General features: G+C 36.8%; 1 protein-coding gene across 2 annotated transcripts in view; it reads left to right on the forward strand.

The window, feature by feature from the left end:
* Positions 1 to 17,621, forward strand: part of arhgef3 (Rho guanine nucleotide exchange factor (GEF) 3) — an 82,937-nt gene that overhangs the window by 21,433 nt on the left and 43,883 nt on the right. Inside the window, exons 1-2 of one of the 2 annotated variants that reach the window (XM_046875377.1) lie at positions 13,112 to 13,311; positions 16,763 to 16,825. In XM_046875377.1, coding sequence (XP_046731333.1) covers positions 13,279 to 13,311; positions 16,763 to 16,825 — 96 coding nt within the window. In that variant the 5' untranslated portion in view covers positions 13,112 to 13,278. Of the gene's footprint in view, positions 1 to 13,111; positions 13,312 to 16,762; positions 16,826 to 17,621 lie in introns of those variants that run through there. The other variant, XM_046875375.1, reaches the window with a different exon arrangement.

Genomic DNA, 17,621 nt, shown 5'->3' on the forward strand with positions numbered 1-17,621 from the left:
TAATCTTTAAACTTTGCTGAAAATTGTGGAGATTTGCATGTTTTTGGGGGGTCTGTCAAGGTTTCCACAGGGTTCTCCTGTTTTTGTCCCTCCCCAAAACATGCCCTAGGTTGATTAGCAACCCCTTTTAAAAAAGCCCAATGCCATCTAGGATGTTCAATATTGTGGATCTGGATGGTGTTGGATCCACAGTAACCCTGACCAGGATTAAGCCTTTATATAAGATGAATGAATGGCTGAAAAGACAAAAAACAGGCCAATTAAATATATAATGTTTTATTTTTTGATGTGTTTTAGACAATCATTAAACCCTAGTGATGACAAAATAAACTACAAGAATGTCATTGGACATCCTTGCATGTTCATCAGGCCAGCGAGGCAACTTTTGGATTTTTTGCATTTCTTTTGCATTTTTATTTTCCCGCTCAGTCTGCTAAAACAAACAAAGGAAAAACAACAAAAACGGAAATACATGCCAAAAACTGTAATGATTTGTTATAGCAAACTGGGTTAGAAATGGAAGCACGATCATCAGTCTTGCAACTAATGATTGATCCAGAGCCCTAAAATTGTCTGGAAAAGACCATAGTACTGTTCTGTTACAAAACCTGTACTTTTGATCATACTTCGATCTGATGGTTTTCTGCGGCTTTACCTGGTGCAGACCCAAAGCAACTTTCCAAGTTTATCTGTTAAGCAGATTCTGTTTTCCAACCTGGCTAGCCAATATTTTATGTAAAATATGAGGGAGTAAACTATAAATATCTAAAATGACATATCAAGGAGTTCAGAAAAACTTTTTGCACAGCATGGTGTATGGAACTATTGTCTGCCATTACAAACAAAAATCTCACATGAAAGAATTCTTTGTTGTTCAGTTGTGAAACAGAAATTTTTTTTAGCTTTGCTCATTTAAATACCACCATATGGCATGCCAAACTAGAAACAGAAAGTTTCAGGTTTATTTGAGCATACAATCATTTAAAAAACTCACATAATTTAAAATATTGCCACCTGCATGTCTAGTCATCTAGCAAAATTCTAATAGACAGAAAAAATACAAGCTAAAAAAAGTTCAGTAATTAAATGTTATATTCATTGTTTTCTCCTGACATAACATTGCAACTCTTATACCGAGGGCTTGTTTATGTTTAAGACTGAATTGCACTGATTAAAGACATAAGCAGAATGTAATAAATTACTTTAAGAGCAACTATTGTTGGACTCTCTTCATCATATAATCCCACATGATGAATGCAATGCCTTGCAGTCTGTTATAGAATTCCCAAGATTTTATTTGGACCATCTAGTACAGTTTGAGGGTAATAAGGAAGTGGTATTTGGAAGTTGGACTTCTAATTAGAAGGTCCCTCCACCACCAATCTGCCACTGCCAGAACTCAACTGCTCAGTTATATAAAAGTATCTGCCAAATACTGTAATTGTAATAATCTAATGCTGAAATCACACAAAGGTAATCATTAATTTTTGCTGATTTGTTAATGCAGTCATTGATTCAAAGAGTTTACCACATTGAATCACTCGTCCAGGAGGTAAGTTGGCAAGTAACTTCATCCCCTTTGTGGTTTCTCTATCGTAAAAACAAACAAACAAACAAAAAAGCTTCCAGATTTTCTTCCTTTTTTGTTTTTTGTTCAAATGTTTTTTGTGGTTCTGAGTAGAGCATTGTTGTATGGTTCTAATTCATAACTTTTTTACATTTATACAGTAGTGGACGAAGTACACAAAGCATGTAGTTAGTAAAAGTAGAGATACGTTAGGTAAAATATGACTCCATTAAAAGTGTCTATTTGTTTAACTACAATCCAACTAGACTAGTTAAGTTGTAACTGTTTTGTTGCTACACACATTATGATACTATGTTATGCAAGGTGAAAGAAATATTGTTGCTCTATGCGTAAAAGCACATCAGGCAACACAGCATAACCCAAGTGATATACAGTTATTAGACTATTTCATGAAATACATTATCCTATACTATCCTCATAACGAGATGAGTGATAGAGCTGCATACACAACTTTAGCTTTTGCACGTTTTACCTCCTACTTCTTTCCTATTTTTTCTGAATTGGGCTCCTGAAGGTTTTGACCTTTTTTTGTCATCCATAATTAAATTTGATTCAGCTCTTCTTTTTGACGTGAGGTCACCCAACCCCCGCCTCTCCTTTCTGAGTGTATGAGTGGGGGACCTTCTCTGGGAGGTGGAAGCACACTCTCGAGCAGGTTAATTCACCATGACATGATATAATAATTGACGCGACCGTGCAAATGGGCCCTGCTGCCCATGTTGCCTCTGCCTAAATCCACCTCTACCAAGCGGCAAATACCAGTTAAGTTTTTATCCACTCATAAATAAAAAGGAACAACTAATTAAATTTTGTGAAATGTAGTTAAGTTAAAGTAAAAGTCTCCCCTAACAGAAATACTTGTTTAAAGTACAGATACATGAAAACACTGCTTAAGTACAGTAACAAATTACATTTACTTTGTTAGTATCCACCACTGCATTTATATTCCACATTTATAAGGCTTTAACCACATAGAATATAGATTAACATGGCAGAGGTAGAGCTGCATGTTCCTGGAAACAAAACAGGAAAAGAACTGTTTAATCCTTTTCTTTTTTTTTTTTTGCTTGAACTGCAAAGGCCTGTTTGTAAAAGAAACATGCATTAGAATTCAGAAAACACCTACCGGTAGGTAAATTGATGATTTGTTGTATGTCTGAACCAAAGAAATTTAAGTGAACTATCTGCCTCAGTTATGGAGATGCACATCCCTACTATTTACGCTATATGTTACGCTTGGTCTCAATATGTCTATGTATGGGACATACATGGTTCTCAGGTTTCTTTCCACCTCTGAATAACATCCCACTCACATTGTATTCCTCAGATAAGCTTCGGATATAGCATGACCCAAATCATGATAAAGTCACTGGGGTAGATCCATGTGCTGTCAGTGCCACAGAGCTTTTTTCAGAGTGTTATGTTTCTGATTGTGTTCAGTATCGCAAGTTTCCCATGTAGATTTATTTCAGGATGTATTTCACAAGATGTTTATGAATGGATGGACTGGTCCATTTAACGAACGCAATCAGGGATCTTTTTTAATTTAATGTATAGATGAAGGTGATTTGATTAATCATCATAATCATAGTGATTAGCAGGGAAAGAGATCACCTGAAAAAAACATGCTTTTCTTTTTCAATTGCAAATAAACCATTAAAATATAAGTGGTGGATTGTGATGGACTGGTGTCCCAGTTATGGGGGTCTATTAAACAACTGGATAGAGCATTTAAAAAGTTGTTGTTGTCTATAACTTTTGGTACAAATAGCATTAATTTCATGGCAATTATGTGATGCCTGGGGCACAGTTTGTCAGTATTCAATACATATAGCTTTGTAGAACTAAAGAAGCAACTACAGACATCAGACATGTCTTGGCAGTTTGTGTTGAATGATTACGGAATCACACCTTTATCTTGGATCATGTCTGCATTGCCATTTGAGTACACATTAGTTATCAGTCCTTTTTGCATCTCTGAATATTTTCAGAATGCAGCACACGCTGCTTGGACCTGCGCCTGTAGTTCTGATTGATTTGTTGTGCTGTGGGTGCCAGGTTATTACTTCGCATCTGAAAGAGCATAAGTAAATTTGAGTTGCTGCTGGTGTTCTGTAGTTCAAAATCTGATTAGGTCATTTCTTTATATAAGTACAGCAATTACATGGAGTTTAAAGAATGCCTGTGCAATAAGAGGTTTTTCTAAGATAAGCAAAAAGGAAACAAGAGGCTTCAATACATCATAATAACCGCTAGACTTAACATGCACAGAAATGATTATTCTAGGAAAGCTTAAGAAAGATACTTTCCTAGATTTACAAGATAAGAAGGCACATTTTATAGCTTTTTCTCGGCTTAAGTGTTCAGTGCTATGGTAGTTTTATTGTTATCTCTTTATTTTGACTTGTATATATTTGTTTTGTGGAATTGAATATGCCATTACTGTCTAATAATGATAACTTGTTGGGATTAAGATTAAGGACCGTGCAATCCCAGGATAGATTTTATTTTACATATGATGCTGTGAATGTTTTTGAAATCACATTTATACATGTAAACTGTCTTCACAGTAGAACTGTACTCCCAAAATTATGACCTTCCTCACCAAGAATTCAGTATGAGTGTGAAAACGTGGTGTTAAACAAGAAAAAGTCTCAAGGCCATTTAAAACTGTCCACAGTTTCTCTAACGATGCATCGTCAGTTGGAATCGGACAAAAGTGTGGACAGTCTGGTGAGTTTTAAGAGTTTTGACAGCCAGTGGTCTAGATATTAAGTCTAAGAATTGGTGAAGACCACTTCAGATAAAATAATTTGCTTAGTTATATCCAGTTTTACAGCACTGTAGCGATATGCTGAAGAAACATTGGGTCATTTGGAGATGCCGGAGAAGCAAAGCATTCCAGCTCAAGTAACTAATCAAACTGCTTTGACTGAAAGACTTCACCTGGACTGATGTAATTTTTTTAGCACATAGTAGAAGTGGCGTGTAAGCCTATATTAGGCTAGTAATCTGAATTCTGGAAGTACTTCAGGTCCAGAATCGATTCAATGCAGATTCAAGCATTCAGTGCCAAGTTTGAAAATTTTCAATCATTCTCTAACTAAACCACGTAAGAGATCGCTTGGAACCAAACCGAGACCTTTTTACTCAATCTCAAATAGTTGTGCTCTGCCCAGACTGTACTGGAGGAAAGCACACCAGTGTTTGCGTCAAACAGTCTGCATATCTAAAAATATCTTAAAAAAAAAAAAAAAGCGCAATATAAAAATGTTATGTCATGTTTAAGCAGGCATTGTAGTGAGATTTGTTGGAAGTCCAAGACAGACAGTTATAAAATATCATAACTTTAATAGGAGCAGCTAGTGGATTTTGTGTATTTAGTGTATACTTTTTTAAATTGTAAGGTATATTAACTTTGTAGGAGTGGAAAAGTTTAAGAAAATCAAAGATTGGATATGGAGAGAAAGCAGCCTTTAGTTAACGCTTACACCGATCCACAGGACACAGACACACACAAGTTTATTCATGCTTAACACTCTCATTTCAGATCAGCCAATAATGTTGTCATGTTTCAAACCCAGCTGCACTTCACTCCCTTTACAAATCCCTCTGACGTCCACTGGTGTGCTCCCCTGCCTCCACAGACACACAGTCTGCTGCCTATAGCTGCCAACATAAACACGCCCGAGGCCTGGCACCTCACACTCTGCGCACCAGTGGAATCCTGGGTGAACAAACAGAACCTGACTAGAGCAGTAGGAGATCTTTAGCTGCTGCCAAATGGAGGGCAGGGGAAGCCTCTACGCTGTCCTCCGCTTGGTTTATCGAGTTGATTGTGTAATGAAACCCAACCTATATTAATTAAGCTAGGCTAATTGGAAAGTTTCACCCAGACATTTGTTTTTGATTAGTCTGAAGCTGAGCTAATATAGCAGGCCACTTCTTGCAATCCAACCCATGTAAAACATATCTCCATTGAACTGACTTTGTGCACAGTGGCATTTTCATGTTGGATATAGGTTAGGTTTTAATGCTACTGCATCCAAAGACATTCTATACAATTGCGTGCCTTTGTGGTAAAAGAAAGCAAATTGTGTACAACCTTGGGTACAGTCTGAAGAATTCTATATGTCTGGAAATCTCAAGTGTTCCAAATACTTTTGTATTCATTTTGTCTTCCCATGCAAAGTTTTCTATGTAGAAAATCAGCAGTCATCTGATTAATTGATAAAGTTTCCTTGTAGCATCTAGAATTTTTTTTTTTTTAATTTGAAGCCTGGACCCGGATGTTTTCCTCGTTAACAAGGGTTTCAGATAGCATGCTTTTTAAAACTCTAAGAACCTTTAAACAACCTTTGCAGGGATCTTTTTTCCAAGAGGGTTATTATCTGATACAGTAGTGGACAAAACAGCCAACACAACAATGTGGTTTTTTTTTACTTGAGAGATTGATTTAGAACTGGGAACTTCCCAGAATTATTTAATAGCCTTTTTAACCTTATTAATCTTATTTAATGATGGTACATTGCATATAGAATGCTGATTACATTTCACAAAAATGCCTCATTTGTATATTAATGAAAACAAATCAGATTCAACCAATCGAAACGATGAATTCCTTTGTAATTCTAACAGCACAGCTGGGTTCCTTGTACACATGAAAATAAGGCCATTATTCAAAGGATTTATAAGGCAGATATGGTGGTTGGTCTCAGTGTATGATTGCAGCAACCAGTTGGAACATGCACAAACTATTTCTGTAGAAGCCGTTATAAAGGTCCTCCCTTAAGCATGTATGCCCTGTTTACATTTTTGGACCATAATCTTGACTATGACATTTGAAAAATGTCAGCCGGAGATGTAGCATTTCAAAAGGAAACAGCATCAAAAGCTATTAGAGCAATTTTCATTGCTCTGATTAGCATAGAGCCTATTCAGCATTTCTACCTTAAATAACACCTCATCATTAGAATGTGGCTGTTAATAGCTAACAGAATAGTCGTGGAAGATTGTTTCCCCCACATGTCAGAAGATTATACCGATTTACAGTATCTTGCATTTGTTTTTTTTTTAGATTTGTAACCATTACTACCAAGCTGATCTCGTTCCGTTGATCTTCAAGTTCAGTTTATTACTATGTGGCAGAAAAAAAGCTTGCAGCCACACCGGCTCTAACGTTTTACAGTCTGTTGTGCGTTTCTAAAAAGAAATTTATTGACTGCTGCATGTCCTACAAGACTATTTCTTAGACTTATAAGACTTTCTCTGATATTTGAAGCACTGACCTTGGTGCCAGATGCTGAGAAAGGATTTGACTGGATTTCCTTTTACTCTGAAATAAAAAGCAGTGTTTTAAAGCTTTTTGAATTGAGTCTGTTGGAACTGTAGGCAAAAATAATGGATAGTGTCTATAATGAGAAATAGTGAAACTTTTATTTTGACGATATAGTCTCCACTTTTCCTGTTTGCGTCTCAATCAAATGCCGACTCTAAACAGTTTCAGCAAGATAGCATCAAAACATGAGTCATTTGGAAATGCTTGCTTGTTAATACCATAAACAACACCTTATGTATTAAAAAGATTGTTGGGGTTCATGTGTGTATCTGTGTATTGTTTTTCTTAATGGTTTAATTTTATGGCCTTGTGTTGAACTGTTTTTTAACCACCCTATGGCCTGATACCAGTCTGAAGTGTATTGGCTGGGAGTCTACTCTAAAATATAAAGAACATGACAAACTGGCAGTGAATGGTCTTACATATTTGAAAACTAATTGTATTTAAAGCTAAACGTGAATATAGGTAAAGTATATCATTAACATTTCTGGCCCCTTCGACACAAGCTCCCTGCCTGTTTTTCTTTATCTAATGTTATGCGTCAAATTAGTTTTCTGGGCTCTTAATGGAAATGCAAGTAGGTCGTTCGATTCATTACTTGTTCTCAAGCTCAGATTGATGGGCGGTTTTGTTTTGTTTTAGAAAACATTAATCTTCTTGTCAGGATTTCAGATGTCTCTTTCCAATACCTCTAATATAAACTATATGGACAGTATTGGGCCAGCCATATGTAGTTCTTTCACAAACTGTTACCACAAAGTTGGAGGCACACAATTGAATCGAATGTCTTTGGATTTCTTTTTATTTGAACTAGGAGATTCAAACCTGTTTAAGCTTGACCATGCTCTGTGTGAGAGTTCCATGAAATTATGGTTTATATCGGTTGTGTATTAGGTATTTCTTGTTTATGTGCTAAACATATCCTCCAGTTGACCCTCTTTGGGAATCTTTATAGGAAAGTGTCTCTAATTATAACCAATACAAAACATGTATATACTGTACAAAATAAATAAAAAAATTTTACAGACAAAAGGTGAAGGCTGTCTCTGATAAATCAAAATGACCCACCATTTCTCCTTACGGTAGTTTAACCAGAATAATGAAAAGAAAAACAGGCTGTTGTGATATTTAATAGAGAAAAAAATTTTAGCCCAAGAAGATAAGTCAACATAGAGGTAGGAGTTCACACACTGGAGAATACCAAAGATTAAAATGAGGTTCAAGCAGACCTTGTTGGACTTCTAAAGTTATGTTAAAGTGTCCATGTCAGTAAAACCAGAGTGCATAGCTAAAAATGAAATAATGCTCCTAAAAACATTTGCCAGCATTTTATGAGGTAAGAATGCATTTAATATGTTTGTAAGGCCTTGAGAAAACAAAGGTTTTATGAGTTGAGTATGTGACTGTTTACTTTCTGTGCATAATCCACTTTTCTTAGCTTTCTACCCCACACTGAAGGCGTAGCTACACTCATTTTTGTCTCTTACCCCAGCAGGCTTTTATCTGGGGTCATTCTCTGATCCGTCCTCAGCCAAGAACTGCTAGTCAACATTTCTGTCATCTGTCAATAAACATAGCGCAGGTTTTATTTGTCTTAGCATTATGCAAGCCAACACACCATTGACTTGATGTTGGTTTACGTTGCTGACTTGACCTCTATCATCTAAGATAGAGGAAAAAACATTTTCAATAATGCTTATCTGAAGATTTGTTTGGATTTGGGAGACGGGATTTTTGAAAAGCTAAATATTTTAATGAAAGTGTTCCAAACAGGTTTATGCAGTAATTCAGCTGGTTTGTTCTCAATATCTGAGACTGACTTTTGAATTGTTTTGTCAGATGTGCGATATTAAAACTTTGGCATCAACCCAAAAGCTTTTGCTCGTCTCTAGATTTGGCCAATCAGTGGTTTGCTCTGAGGTAGAGAGCCTTTGAATTTTGTAAGATTTGGTTTCCTTTCTCCTGATCAGAACATTTCTTGGCATTGGTCTCTCTCACGTGAGTGCTGTAACAGGCAGTCCCAGGACTCACTTTTCCATTCGTGAACGTCGACCATCCAATTTTTCTATCCGCCTTTCCATCAAAGCCAAGATCATTTTGTCGGATGTGCTGTTGATTATCAGCGAAGTTGCTGCCACTGGCATGGAATTAGTGCTATCTTTAACAAAGGATTTTGCAGGAGATAAGGCCAGTCGAGACCTCTCAAGATTAAAAAACATTATAACAAAACACGGTCTTCTTTGCCAACATTTCATGTAAGCACTTGCTGGAGTCGACTGCGACAGATGAAAAAGAAGAAGCACCCCTGACAGAATTTGAATGATTTGCTGTGGAGTTATACCTTTGAATACCTTTGAACTGAAACAAACTTGACAAGCCCGGATCTATTTGCACCTTATGAATGCATAAAAAATGTCATATTTTTGACTTAATTATCTCTGGACAGATTACATTTTCAAAACTCAAACCATTAAGAAAAACAGATCCGATTCGGTGGACGTGCGGATTCTGAAAGCAATGCTTCAAATGGGGGGGGCTTGTTATCATAATGAAATTCTGGGTTTGTTTTCCACGGATGATTCACCTCATATGAACTTTGCTTTCAGTGAACCGTGAACGAGCCCTGTATTAAATTTAAGGAGAATAATTTCCCAGTGGACCCCACTGCAATACAAGGCATATTGAAGAACTACAGTATGAAGCTAGTCAGACAAACTACATTTCTAAAACAGCCAAACAAAAACAAATTGGTTTGTTAAATTATTTATCAATTGTCCATATTCATATATTGGCCATGTTTGCTTGTCAATTTAAACGTGAAAAGGCACTAAACTTTATTCTTCTCTTAGCCACCTGCATACAGTGATCATTTTAAAGTTTCGATTTAATCCATAAGGTGTAATAATGCTCCTTAAATCATTGTAAAGCTATACCATTTGATATAACCAACTATTTGATGTACCAGATATCAGAGATCAACAAGTAGTAACAAAATACAAATACTGTAGTTTATTTTACTATTTATTTTCCAGACAACTTTTTACTTTCACTCATCTAATTTTTTACACAAATATCTATACTTTCTACTTTTTCAAACCAGGCTTGTTACTTGTTTTAATCGAGTTCTTATTGCTCTTATTTCTCCCAGAATTTGGATTCAGGTATTGTATTACAATATATGAGTGCAAATTTGGCTATGGAAGTTTAGAAAGGATATGAAGATTTTCACTCTGCACTTTTCTTTTATCCATCCTCTAATATCTGTAAGACATGCTGTATGTGTTTGGAAACAGAGGCACTGTGGGTATATTGTTGATTACTCCACAACTGGGAACAATTGTATATAAAATATACACTTTACAGACAAAACTATTGGGACACCTGACTTTTCCAAACATATACGTTTTTTCTCCAAAATGTTACCTCAAAGGTGGAAGCACACAATTGTATAGGATGTCTTTGGATGCAGTTGCTTTATTTTTTTAATTTCAATTAAACTTGGACACCCAAACTTGTTCTAGCATGCTTGGAATCTTAGGGTCAGGTGTCCTCAAGTTTTTGACCATTTTAGGTATCCAATGGAATTTTCTTCTTCTATCAGTGTTTATTATTACCAAACAGGTAGTGGTGCGAAAAGAAGCTTGGTTGTTTCTGGTCTGTGTCCAACCCATGAGGCCATGATGCATTGTAGCTAATGATCTATTGCATGTACATTTCTGTATAAGGCTGTACGATGATATCATTACAGGTAGCTACAGTATAAGGAAAAGGCTTGAAGCTACAAATCCAGCCTACAGCACATTGTCTGACTATGAACACACTCTTACACTTGGAGCTGAAGCATTGTAATTATTACTGGAACAGCTTAGAATTTAGACTTGCCAGTAATATTTTATGGCCTTTAAGTGTCTGGAAAGATTTTGCTGTAAATCATTTATGCAGTAGTAATAACTTTTGGTAATTATACCTTCACTGTTTATTGGGAATGCCTGTATATCTTCATCCATCCAGAAAATCATATGGCTGCACCGCAGCGCATAAAATCATGCAGCTCTAGTTAATATTCACATTAAACATTTCAGACATTGTTGGTTTGAGTATTTCAGAAATTGCTGCTCTCTTGACGTTGCACAGAATAATGTGAAAACAAGAAACATCCAATGAGCGACAGTTATGCGGCAAAGATGCTTTTTTAAATAGAGAGCTCGGATGAGAATGGCAAAACTTTTTCAAGCTAACAGGAAGTCAACAGTAAGTCAAATAGAGACTCATTCAACTGTACGAAGCAGAAAAGCATCTTGTAAAATGCTCTTGGTCATTTTTAGTACCGAAAAAGCAGCAGTCAGTACTGGCAGCTCGAAATCCATTATGTGAGACTGATGCCCAGTGTACTATGATGATGTGCATAGCTTGGATCCAGTTTCTATAACAGTAATTAGAATTTTTCTCCACGAGACTAGCCCAGCCTTGTCTCAAATCTCACATGCACATCATTTGATATTGAAATGATATGTTAACTAGTTGCACACAAACATATCGTATTCTGTCTGCAGGACAAAGTTAATATTTAACCTTCAGTTCTATCTCAGTTGTAAATGTACTTGCCAAAACACAACCTTTTTTTCCCCCTGCGTATGTACCTGTCATGAGAAGTGATGAAAAGCATCTCCACAGGCAATTCCCGGGCTACATGTGACTGTCAGCAGGCTGTAATAAGTATTCAGAGTGTGCAGCTCAGCTCTGCGCTCATGCTGGCTTTCAGAGGTTATTATCCTCAGCACCTTCGGCAGGTTTCAGCCAACAGAAACATGTTTTGACTTAGAACTGCTCCATTTCCCCGCCGGCTTAGTTTGTACTTTTTACATTCACAGTCCTCCTCCACCTAGAGATGAGGATATTTTAGTGTCTTAACATTGCAGAAAGACTCAAACTCTGCCCTGCAGATGACCTAAGGTTCAAACTCCTGAAGTCTGTAGTTCTAATTCAGTAAACTCAGCATGTGGTTTTAGCAGAACATTGACTCTGTGAAATGCTCCATTCACACCTGCTGCAAAGATTCACCATGTTTAATGCAAGCCACAAACCACTAGCCATACCTCACTGTCATTTGTGTCCTAATTTGCGTGTATGTCATGTGTACAGCATAATCAGATAAATCTCTTTACTACCTATTGCTAGCAGGAAGCTAGTTTGCTTCCAGGAAGTGTGTTTCACAGGGATTTCCCAGTTTCCTGTTCCTACAAAACCCAAGCAAATGCAATAACAAATGTGTTGTACAGGAACATTTCGGTGCAACATACTGTTTTATTCTTATCTTTTAATAATGTAACCGATGATTATGATAATAATAATAATAATAATAATAATAATAATAATAATAATTTGTATAATTTTTTTGTACTTATTTTTTTTTTTGCAATTATTTAAAGTTCTTTTTCACACCGTGCAGTTTTATTACTAATTAAAGTTATTTTATAATTTGCAGTTTAAATAACTTCAATATTGGAATAAAATAAAAAAATCCAATTATTCTAGAACAAAAGGAAATAAATGTCAAATTATTTGAATTCTTAAGAAAGAATGAATGTAGATAAAATATCGATACTCACGACCTTGACACTCGCGACCTTGAGAGTTTGCGACTTTTCATTTGGAACCGGACTTAGAGTAAATCGCGAGTGATTGCGAGTGGCCTGAAAGTTCGGAGTTACATTTCAAAATAGAGTTTGTACTAATAAATTACATAGAAATGTTTGGAAAACTATTTTATTATTGTATTATTTCTTTGAAGTAGTAAATAAAACATTTATGACAAGTAATTCACAATTTTTGTTTACAGTACATGTGCAATTCCACTTGAAAAAGGAACCACGTGACCCCAGCGAGTATCGAGGTTGCACTGTATTAGATTGATACTTTCTTTAGGCACTTAAAATAAAATATTAAATATATTATTTAATATATCCCAGAAGTACTGTTAATTGTTCAGTTTAACTGTGCCACTATTTGGGGGTGAAATCACCCACTGTTTCAGGATGCCTTTCCCCGACTAGAGAGCTATTTGACGCCACTCGCCCTTTGACAAACAAAACCGGTGAGGTTGTTTGGGAGTGTGGCTTTACCCCGATATAGCAGCTTCCCCTCTCGCACATCCTGTTTGCTACACACAGGGCCCGTCTCCTTTGTGTGCTTTCAGACACCCTTTCAGACACACTCTCTTGCCTCACTGTGTACTGGGCTGACTGATGGGTGACGCCTGTGCTGGTTTTAAGACTCTGCATCTACGGCTTGCTGTGGAAATTCGGTGAATTTGTGGTGATTTGTTGAGCGAGAGACATTGCAGTAGTTCCTGATGATGGGGTGCTGTCTTTTTGTGCATCACAAGGTGAGTGTGGACTCACTGCATCACTGTGAGTAATGAGTTTAGTGATTAATGCTTTTCAAAAATGTACTTGTTTCTCTCATATACTAATTGCAGTGTGGTTAGTGAAGAAGCCTTTAATGAATTCTTAGCGCTTTGCATCAAACCAACATGAACTTTCACTACTTGTTGTATGTGCCGGGGGAAATCTTTATTGAGGCGTCTGAGTAATCCTGCTCTCTGGGGAGGTGAAGAATTATATTCATGGCCTGATTACAAATGAGCAGCATCGTCTTTCATTAATAGCAAGGATGCTTATTAGTAAATAAATGCATTTATTAAAATAAATTAACACCGTTTTACACACCACAATATTAGACACACTCTGAGAAAAGTATATTGTGATGCAATTTATAATGGTGTCAATATAACAGAATCCATCTCCTAGCTCCAAGCTCAGTGATAAACTGTAAATATTGGTCTTATATGGTGTCAACATTGAATGAACTTCAGTTCAATATTTTACTACATACTGACTCTGAAGGATGTATTTTACTGATTAATATTAACTTTTTATGCCTGACTGATTTCAATTTCCAATCGCTGAGCAAATGTTGTGAGCATCCTAACACAATCCCAGACCAAAAATGATGCCAAAGTAGAATGCAATATAATATTTTATTTATATCATGTATTATATTGAAAGGCCTCTGTTTGAGAGGCCTGTGCTTGATTTGGTGCAACTTGCTTAGCATTGTCCTTTAAGTGCTTGTGATTAAAAATGTGTTTTCCACTGTATGGTCATAAAACAGACGTAGAAGATTCTTTGACAGGCTTTAGTTTAATAAGATTCTCGACATCCTAGTCGTCTAATGCGGAATACACACTGTATATTTCCAAATCAAATAATAATTTTGCACCTTGTCTCTTTAAAATTTAGAAATTGCAGCAATACGCAACAAACAATGAAAGTCCAAGGATACACCAGTTGTCACATGCAGCAGATACTTGAATCCACTTGTGTCCTCCACTATTTGTGCAGATTTGCGACATGATTCCTTGAAGTAAAAATAGCTGGTTTCTTAATAGCACTATGTGTCCCGTTCTTTCTGTATCTCCCCACCCATTCCTTCCTTCTCACTCCATTTAACTTATTTTCTCTCTTTTTTGTTTCCATACAAAATAAGGAAAAAATAACCACCCTAAGCAGTCATTCTTGACAGTCACTTGGGGACAAGTTCTTTTTTCTTTTTCTTTTTTTCTAGATTTTGGGAGCAGGAAAACATCACTTGCGATCTCCTCAAGTGAAAGATTCAAGAGCCTCATCTGCAGGTGCTAGCATAATGTTTTGCAAAACAACTGATTATGAAAGCCACATAGTTTCATAGGTTCTGAAATTTTTAGAAGTTAAAAGGAAATGTGTTGTTCAACCCGTGTAGGAAAAGACACCTGGTCAGCTGTTATTGTCTTCATTTCTGATGAAATATACAGATCTAGAGAAGTGGAAACCCACAACCTGGTGCCATTTTTGCAAAGGGGGTAAAACCGATGGCATCCTAACTACTGGAAATATCTATTACTTTTCACAAAAAATATGTTTATGGAAGATCCTCCTTCTATGAAAATCACAGGAGTCCCATTAGATGACTTTATACCCCAAGTCATTTGCAGTTCGGATCCATCTGGTCCTGATAAAAACTGAGGTAAACGAGCGTTAAAAGGCTGTGGGAGGTGACCTGTATATGCGCTCGATTGCGGGAGGATTCTTGAAACCGATCCCTGGGAGCAGGGCCACATCCCTCAAGCTCTTTGGAGGAATGTGTGTTTGTCTAAATGGAAGTAGTTCATTAGGGTTGAGTCTCTGCAGCCCCTCTTGATTCCATTCTTTCAGTCTTCCAGTCTTTCCCTCTGGCTAGAGCATTAGGCTGCCGTGTTTTTAAGCGAGTGTGTGTGAGCTACCGGTGGGTGGCGAGGAAAGAGCTGGAAATCAGACGCTTCTGGGCATAGTGTAATCTGGGCAGATGTGTAATAGTGGCGAGTCATGAATCAAATATTGAATTCTAAAGATGCGCAAGACCGGGATGTGTTTTTACAGACCGTCCCCCTTTAAATCAGCTCTTATCACCACACACCTCCATTGTGATTTGCGTGAACTCACGAGGCTGATATGTGTGTTGATTTCGTTTTACATTTACCTGTGAGTATCATGATTCTTGTTCCACCAGTGGGTTGTTGAGTTAAATGGTAGTGTGTGGCCTTACAGTTTCAGTTCACTCTCACTTGTGTCAAGTAACCAATAGCTCTCTGCCACACTCACAGGTTAACGGTTTTTTTATTCACAATTCTTTGAAGGCACTCGTCCCCCGAAACCACCATTTCGTTTCGCTTTGAATATTTTCTCTTTCAGTATGAAAGTGACGAACGTTCAGCGTGGTTCATGCACCTTTGCAGACTGAATCAGAATCGACATTTCCTGTATTGTGTAGATAAAAAAAGTGAACCAACCTTTTCCTGATGGCATGCGCTGATCTTTACAGCCTATAGACGTTAATAATGCCATGAACTTTGCAGACCCAGATGCATCCATGTTGTTTTTAGACTCAAATACACAATCATGGATTTCCTGGAATTATATGCAATAAAGTCCAGCTCCTGTAGTCCATACCTGTGAAACGTCTGCCATTTAGGTCATAACTACTAACCTGACCTCCTTGCTTCACGTGCGCCATTGTTTTTCTCCTCAGGCTGACCTCTGTGTAGCTGTTTGGCTCGAGCAGTAGCAGGATGCCGGAATTAAGCTCTATTCAGACACTGGTTGTCATGGAGCATAAACAGTTAAAGAGCAACAATAACAATAAATGCTTGTGCTGTACAAAAATCCCAAGATGAGGAGGAAAAAAACAGCGGATGGTATCAATTTAAATAAACGGCTCTATTAACGATCGGAATAGCAACTGGATTCGAGTTTGTCCTGATGGGGGGTCTTTAAAAAAAAAAAAAAGGGAAGAAAAGGGGTCAGTTGTTAATATTTACAGTCAGCGCTTAACACAAACACGTCATGTTCTGACAAGGCCTCAGTTGTCAACTATTACACCAATGTCGAATGTGTACATGTTTATTTAAAGCTTTGTGCACATAATGTACCTTGCAGGTTGGTATTAATCAAAACCAAATGTGTAATTTGCTTAAGTATGTGCTTGTGTCTTTTTTTTGGAGTTCCAATTCCCCTCAGTCTGGCTATAATCAATACTAGCTTTCATTTACACGAACTCCTGTTACATAACAATGAATTGTGGGTAAGCAATAAAACCACAAACACGTTGTGTGCGTGACCCCGAAATGCTACTAAAAATTTGATATCGGTTTGATCGTGTGTGTTTCTCAGAGAACAACAGAATCGCATGTGTACGTTCGCACGTTTCGGAATTTCTCTAGTGTCTAATGTTAGTGCCGTATTCTTGTCTTGTCTTTTCAGAAAAAGAGGAAGCAAAGGAAAAGGGATGTGGACTCGCTCAGCCTCTGCAGTCTGGACATCAATGTAAGTTTATACAGCGCTTTGTATTTCATTCAGTTCAATTTATATATCAATTATAACAATGGATATTGTACCAAAGCAGCTTTTACAAGATTAAGTAGAATAGATAGATTTTCTTTCTGTTTATCTTTAATGAGCAAGCTAGTAGTGACGTTGGAAGGGAAAAAACTCCCTGATCGTTGAGGTTGTAAACTCATCACTGATACGAATGCAAAATTCATTTTCCGCCCAGAAAGAGCTCAAATAAATTCCAAAAACTTTGAGAAACTGCTTTTGTTGAATTTGAATCAAAACATTGCCCTATAGTCAAATCTGAATATTTGGTTTGACTTTATTTAAAATTATTTACTTCTTCTAATTTGTGACATAATGTAATTTTATTTGTTAATAGAAGATTCCTTTTTAAAAGATTGCTTTACTACGTTGTATTTTTTTTTAAGCTTTTTGGTTGATCTTTGTTTCCTTCTGGCATGTTGAAGAGGCTGTGGTGTTGATCTCGTTTAATGCAGTGTCGAGGTGTATAATTCGATTCGTCTTTTAAGGAAAAAACTCATATACTGTTAAAATCAGATACTCTAAAACTTGTACTCAAGTCAATTTGGAATCTTTGACTTTTAACTTGTAATAAAGTAAGTTTTGCAGTAAAATATCTATACATTTACTCAAGTATGATTTTCACTTTTTACACCTCTGTTCATGGCAATTGTAGTCCTAAGCCATTGTAGCAAGCTGTCTAAATTATTTACAGTCCAAATCCATCTTTAGGGTTCTTAAGTTCACCCCTACACAGTCTGTATGA

The sequence above is a fragment of the Silurus meridionalis genome, chromosome 19, assembly GCF_014805685.1.
Source record: "Silurus meridionalis isolate SWU-2019-XX chromosome 19, ASM1480568v1, whole genome shotgun sequence".
In the NCBI taxonomy this organism is placed as follows: domain Eukaryota; kingdom Metazoa; phylum Chordata; class Actinopteri; order Siluriformes; family Siluridae; genus Silurus; species Silurus meridionalis.